The 7,461-nt window shown below is 31.0% G+C and overlaps 1 protein-coding gene across 6 annotated transcripts in view; it reads left to right on the top strand.

The window, feature by feature from the left end:
• The window catches only part of LOC106873461 (neuronal acetylcholine receptor subunit alpha-3), a 361,951-nt gene that overhangs the window by 324,110 nt on the left and 30,380 nt on the right, over window positions 1–7,461 (top strand). For 4 of the 6 annotated variants that reach the window (XM_052968860.1, XM_014920832.2, XM_014920850.2 and 1 more), the window contains one exon: window positions 573–659. The exons of 1 other annotated variant lie outside the window; for it this stretch is intronic. In XM_052968860.1, coding sequence (XP_052824820.1) covers window positions 573–659 — 87 coding nt within the window. Of the gene's footprint in view, window positions 1–572; window positions 660–699; window positions 784–7,461 lie in introns of all 6 variants that reach the window. One more of the 6 variants, XM_052968861.1, reaches the window with a different exon arrangement.

Raw genomic sequence — 7,461 nt, 5'->3', positions numbered from 1 at the left:
TATATATATACTGAGGATTTTTATGTATGTATGTATGTATTATGTATGTGTGATCGTTTATAAATTATAATAATTAATACACGTATGGTAATGAGATTAGGGCTGGATTATTACGAAATATACATTTACGGAAGTTCGAATGTCAATTTTTCATAAGTTTAGAGTTATACTGTTCAAAAGAAAATTAAAGTAGAAATATATCAAATAAACAATTATCGGCGTTCAATATATATTAAAACTTGTAATCACTATGATTGCTACATTAATACTTAAGGATAGAATATTTAAGTAGTTACTTATAAACTAAGAAAGAAAAAAAAGCTAGTCGTAAGATCAGTTATGTTATAAAACAAAATAGAATTCATGTTTCTTAAATTGAACAGTGACCATGGCATCACCAAAAGCGAAACTGCGTGAATATCAAAGAAATTTACTCAGAAAATTGAAACCAAATGATTGAGATGGGGCAAAAACGGAAAAATAAGTTAGCCAAACAGCACCTACCAATAACATAAAACTGACCCTCGCTCACTCAATTTCCATGTTTTATGCATATCTGGTTTATTTTACAGGAATGAACATTTTCGTCGCCTTTTTCGTCTTGTTGCTATTGCTGGCAGAATCCACTCCTCGGGCGGCCTCGTCCATTCCTTTAATAGGTGAGTCAATCTCATTTTCCACCACTTATTTATGTTACAGGAATGAACATTTTCGTCGCCTTTTTCCTCTTGTTGCTATTGCTGGCCGAGTCAGTCCCTCATGCCGCAACAGTTCCATTGATAGGTGAGTTTTTCTCCATTCTCTACCACTGATTAGAAAAACGGTGTTCGTTTCACCAATGACGTCATCGTTTTCACGATCCCATATCCATGAAATGTTTGACCATAGTAATGCATTCTTTCGTTAAACTCACAAGAAAGCACTACTACAGGTCAAACTTCTCACCCAAGAGTGTAATACCCTCTTTGTGCAATGCTAAGGTAATTTATTCATATCTTCATCACCCTTGCACGAGAGCACAATAGGTTATATAAGATTGATGTTAAAAGCATTTTCACTTAACCTGGGTCAATGTTTGGGGCTTAATTTAAAATAAAATAATTTCTGAAAGAAAGAATATTTACTAAAAAGTTCACAATACAGACATTTACTAAACAAGTTCACCATCCACAGACACACAAACGCACGCACACACGCACGCAACATCGCACTTGTTAGGGTTTAAAAAGCATTTAAACAGTAATCAATATTCTAATACTTCATAAGATATTTATTGATTTTTAAAACATGTACGTTGAGTATACAATACAATTTCGGTGGAAGTATAGAAATAGTTATCTAAATATACTACAGATTTTAAATATAGGAAACGTAATAATTATCAATGCAGAGAACATTAAATAAGCAATGTAGACTGGTTTCTAGCAGGATAGAAGAGAAATGGGACTTCTTAATATTTCTGTATAAGCGTGCAAGTACGATGAGCTGATATATGACTCGATATGTAGCACACTTCAATTTATATCAATTATCATAGAGAACATAATTTGTGTTTTCAATCTTTACGGGAGTTTCATACACATACTATGCACAATCTACAGAAACAGTTATAGACTTCTAAATTTAGCACAACTCCTAATTTTGGAGGACGGAGTAACAGCCGATTAAATTTATTCTTGTACTCCACGTGTGCATTTTCTATCGCTCTCTAAGTGTTGATGAAAATCCAAGATTGATTCAAAGCATAAACAAATATAGTTAAACACGGTAAAACATTTTCTCCGATGTACAACTGATTCTGTTATCCATTATTCTGTTTACGTAAGCATTAATTTAAAGAGTCTTAAAATCTTGAATTTTACAATCAATGGAATGGTAATTTTTGTAGAGAATAGATTCTATTTATGTAGAATTTTATGTAAGTTGCTAGGTTTTAAAAATTCCTGTTTTATGGCGGGATTATAAAGCCCGATATTTTCCATTTATTTTAATGCTTAGGTATTATACACGAGTCGTTGCTTGAGAGCAACTGATAGCAAATAAGGATTTTAATTACTGATTATTCATCTAATGATGTATCACACATATTAAACATACTACGTTAATTTCATATACAGTAATAATAACATTCACTTGATCTTAGCATATTGGTAATGTATTGGTAACGTATCTTTTAAGTTTTATAAACATTTAAAACTTCGGGGAGCAAGAAATGTTTTCCTCATTCTTAATCAATGAGAGCGAAAGCACATTGGAGAATGACAGGGAACGAGTAAGAATTAAATGTTGCGCTGTGTGTCGAGGAACGGTGGGACTGAAAAGTGGTTGGCGAGGGGAAGAAGATAACTTAAAGGAGGGTAAGTCTAGAAGGTGAGAGATAACATATTTGGGTAAAATTGAAGGATCGAAGGGTAAGGAAGCAGATGGTAATTGATAAGTCTGAAGTAGAGGACTTTCTTTTGGCAAGATCGGTGATCATAGTAATCACCATGATGTCGATAGTACTGTCTGCATTCGTCCTGGCTCAGGCTGATGATTAGAAATGCATATTCACACTAAGTTGTATTCGAAAATGATCATCATTGTGAGCATTAAAATAAAGTAAAAATTAAAATAACTGAAGGAGATATCCCGAAGGTAAAAATGATGCGTTGTCCTATGTGTTTCCCAGAGGGTCCTAAAGTTCGGACGTCGAGGAGAAGTAAATGGACTAACCAAGTTTGTTGAAATGAGGTGGCCTATTGTGTGTGGGACAACGCGTTCACTACCAAAGCAATCATTTAGACAATGCTTTCTTCATTAACCAACTTATAAAGCACAGCAGAATTTGTATGTAATGCAATGTGTAATATTGGCAGATATGCAACCAAAAGTTTGGGTGATTTGGAATAATGATTTGGGTCAGGTGATTACTATTTTATTATTGATATAAAGACAGGTGTAAAATGTGTATTGAATGCATTTAAAATTGCCTAACTGTTCAAGTCTGGGTACCACAGAATGGATTACTGTTGCGGGAAAGAGTGGGGCTGTTATGAATTCAGATAAAAGAAATATCAAAACAAATGTTGTGTCTACTTTCATGCACATATAATTCATTGTCATTTCCTGCTATTCACCAGTTTGTCCATGCTCTCGTAGTTTAAGAAAGGAGAAAAACTTTCACACTCCACGAAGAGAGACTTTGTCCAAAATTCATCCGCTTTTCTTAATGGTATATGAACTTTAAAAAAACTTTGTATTTATATCAATAAATTCGATATTTGCTGACGCAGACCACCACCATCTCCCTGGACTTTATTTTTATTGTAATCTATTTATATATATATTTATCTATTTCATTATATATATATATATATATATATATATATATATATATATATATATATATATATATATATGTATATATACGTTATATACATGCATGTATAAATATACACACATATATATATATATACGTACGTATGTATGTATATATATACATATGTATATGTATGTATATACTCCTATATATATGTGTGCGTTTGTGTTAGCCTGTATGTGTAAATTATATGATTAAAGAGAGAGAGAGAGAGAGAGAGAGAGAGAGAGAGAGAGAGAGAGAGAGAGAGAGAGAGAGAGAGAGAGAGAGAGAGAGAGAGAAAGTGAGGGAGGAAGAGAGAATAATAGATCCACAAGCAGAAAAATAAAAGTCAATTGTATGAAATTGGATTGAAATCTTAATAGAATTTGTAGCAAAAGAAAATACAGAAACATACGTAGATGCCTATATCATTTCCAAATGCCCTCAAGTCACACTATCACTTAAATAAAAGAATACGGGAAATTAGAAACTGCAATGTTTCTGAACAGCTCAGTTAGGGCTGAGTTGTTACTAAACAACAAGACTCACGCTTATAAAGTAGAAATAATTAATGTTTAAAGATAATTGCCCTTAAAACAGCTGGTGGTTGCTGATGATTATATACAAGATAGTTCACTATGTGCATTACGGTATTTCATTAAAACTGATATCACCAATATTATCTTATGGAGACAACGAAAGAAAGGCAAGAAACGTCTTCATATTAACTTACTTTCCAAACTTTATTGTCTGCAAAATAGAAAAATAGAACTTAATCGTATGAAGTCACACAGAGATTTTAGTAGATTTATATATTTGGAGGTACACTGGTACCGATTCTGAATAAAGCTTATGTGTTTATGTGAGCAAATCATTTGTCTTTTAAACTTGAACATTATTTCTATTATACTTGAGATTTACCGCAAAACCTACATTTATTCATACATGTTATTGTGGTAATAAATCTTCATTGTACATTTTTAACCCGCACACAGTTTAGTGAAGAAAGAATGTGAAAATCTACTGGTTTATATTTCATTGAAATCTGGCAAGTTACAGATTTTGCTATGTAATATTTTGGTCAGATTACATCATTACTTAAAACAGCTTTCTGCTTTAAGATTTTTAAAATTTATTACACTAAACACCCGAAAAGCAGATGGTAACTTTATTGTGTACACATATCCAAATATTTTACAGTTATGTGTATTGTAAATATACATAGAAGAAATTACTTCACTAAAAACGAATTAGGATAATTCAAATACGATTACTCTACCAAACATACTTAGAAGAGTATAGATATTAAAGGTAGAAGTCGTTGTGCATAAACGTAACTAGACATTAATCGCCACTAATCCTCAATGCAGATTAATAAATTTCTGTAAGCGTGAGCTGGGATTAATTGATTACAAAAATGTTAAATAACTATCATGATATAATTAGTAAAGCTACTAACCTCCATGTATTATACAATATTAGTAATGACCATAATTATCTGGTTAAAAATATATATATTAGCAATAAAGAGAGCGCCAATTCACATGAACTGACGTTGTTGAATTTTATACTTCGACCTCGGAAATATTACAACCATGTGCTCTACTAGAATTTTCCAAGACATCTATAATAAAACGGCTAATCTAGCCAACTGCTCGTAGTTTTCAAAAACAAAGTGAGAAATAGGTGCTCCATACTACAAGACAGTAGACATTAGGATGATATCAAATATACTCCTAAGTTACTGACATTAATAAACTGAAATACATATGAGGAAAAATCAGAAATAACTACACCTTTTTTAGGCGCTATTTACAACAAATATTTGCCTGTCAACCCCTTCACAGAAAGTTATTTAAGAGACCCAGTTGTAAACTAAATTATAGCTGTACAACAAAGCAAATAACCTAAGAAACTCAAATCAGTAGATGTGATTTGCTTATTCACAAACAAAACGTTATACCTTCAAAATTAGACATATAGAGCCAAGGCATCTATCATATCCATAAATTAGCCTAGATAACGAGAGCGAAGCAAACGAAATGCCGGCGGGTAAATGTAACCATGACTCTTTCAATTATACTACTTTTTTCAGAAACAAAATGAAGAGGACTATCACTATATTATCTAACTTGCAAATCGAAAGAATGCAGATTTGATTCGATCTCCTCTGGAAAATTCTAGAATGATGCAAGCCATATATGTATGGGACAGAATCTGAAATAGCAAGAAAAATTTAAACTCATTAAGCAATAAATATAACAATCATATGAATGTTAGATTAACATTTTAAAACAAATACAGATTTTCAACGAGTTGCATCTGATGTCTTAAAATATATAGATACATATTCATCATTTTCTTTTACAGTTACATACAGCATATAATTTAAAACTTTTTTTGAGATTTCACAAACTGATAGGCTTTGATAAGTTATCTAAGTATAGTTACTGACCTCAAAAGCGTAAAGACACTACAACACCAGATGAAACAGATTAATCTGACAGTGATCACGTTACAAGAATACATGCAGAATTACAGAATCTGTACTTTAGTACACATATTTTAGGTTAGCTGATTATCTATATTATCAGCCAAAACACGATTATGTAAATTATAATACCCATTATAAATAAATCCACCCAAATCTAATTTCGTTATAGATTGCTAATAATTTCACTAATTTTCATTCATCGGATATTAAGTTACACATTTTAGAATTGAATATGACAACGTCTCTCACTTTTATCTTTCATTCATTCGATTCGCGAAAATATATTACTGGACGATTTTAGTTCGCAAGAAAATCATATGAAGGATATAAATGATAATTCTTTAATGATAATAACACCATACATTGTTTTATGGTACGAATATAAGTGACGTTTGTACTTTAGCAGGTTACATGTACATTTTTCTTGGAAATTATTAAAAACTCGCCTATGGGGATTTTTACTTCCCTATTTCTGCTATCATTCAAATTTGTATAATCCAGAAAATAGAAAATTGTCAAACAAATAACGTTTGAAATATGTATTTCGGAATAGTATTTCTAATCTAAATATAGTACCTAAATTAGTTTTATAGAATGTCACATATAAAATTACTTCGCCAAACCTTAAATTTAAACTTACATATAATATTTTGGCATATTTATTCAAAACATGGCAAACTATTTCAGAATGAAATGTTGAAATAGTTAGTAATCTTTGATACCTCGATGAAATTACATAAAAAGCTTTCAATCTTTTATTTTCTATATATCATTGAGAAATATAAAATCAAAGATCTAATTCGATAATATGTAACAGATTTAGTAAAAAATCTCTGATAACTAATAACTAATATATAAAAATAAATCAAATATAGTTCCCAGTATATTATAAACAATATGAAAGCCATTACTGCAATGTTTTAGATTGAAATCCAAACATTTGATGTGTTTTTATACTTTCGACACCAACATGATCATCACCAACCAAAATCACGTGCATTGCCAATAATTTCACCTAATAAACTATTCTCACAGTTTGTACCACCAACATCACCGCCACCATCATATCATTGTTAATACCACTACCACCACTATCTATACTACCGATATCATACACCACTACAGACACTGTAGCCAATAACTTCTAGGAGACCATATTCAGCTACTTTACTACTATTACGTCTACATGGAATATGAGACACATTATGCTTTCGTATTTTGTTTTCATAAAAATTCTTATGAAATTAATGACATCGATGAATATAACATTTAAGTTAGTTATTAAAAATTACTTAGTAGGTTTAATTTATATTAAGACTTTAATATGAGTGAATTCCCATAGATACATAGAAACTTATACGCATATATATATATATATATATATATATATATATACACACAGAAATAACAGCTAAAAATGGTGAAACTCCAACAGATAGCAGTTTCAGCATTTTTAGCTGCTATTTCTGAACTTCGGTATGTGGTGAAGCAACCTGTTTGCTGATCCCTTAATTTTGTTTATAAATGTATAAGAACTTTTAAATAAGTTCCACACCGATAATGGTGCTTACATACCGATGGGCTTGGTAAAAATTATTAATTATTAATTTATTAATAAATTGAT

The sequence above is a fragment of the Octopus bimaculoides genome, chromosome 6, assembly GCF_001194135.2.
Source record: "Octopus bimaculoides isolate UCB-OBI-ISO-001 chromosome 6, ASM119413v2, whole genome shotgun sequence".
In the NCBI taxonomy this organism is placed as follows: Eukaryota; Metazoa; Mollusca; class Cephalopoda; order Octopoda; family Octopodidae; genus Octopus; species Octopus bimaculoides.
The sequence above is the reverse complement of the archived record's forward strand: the minus strand, read 5'-3'. Positions and strand labels throughout refer to the sequence as shown.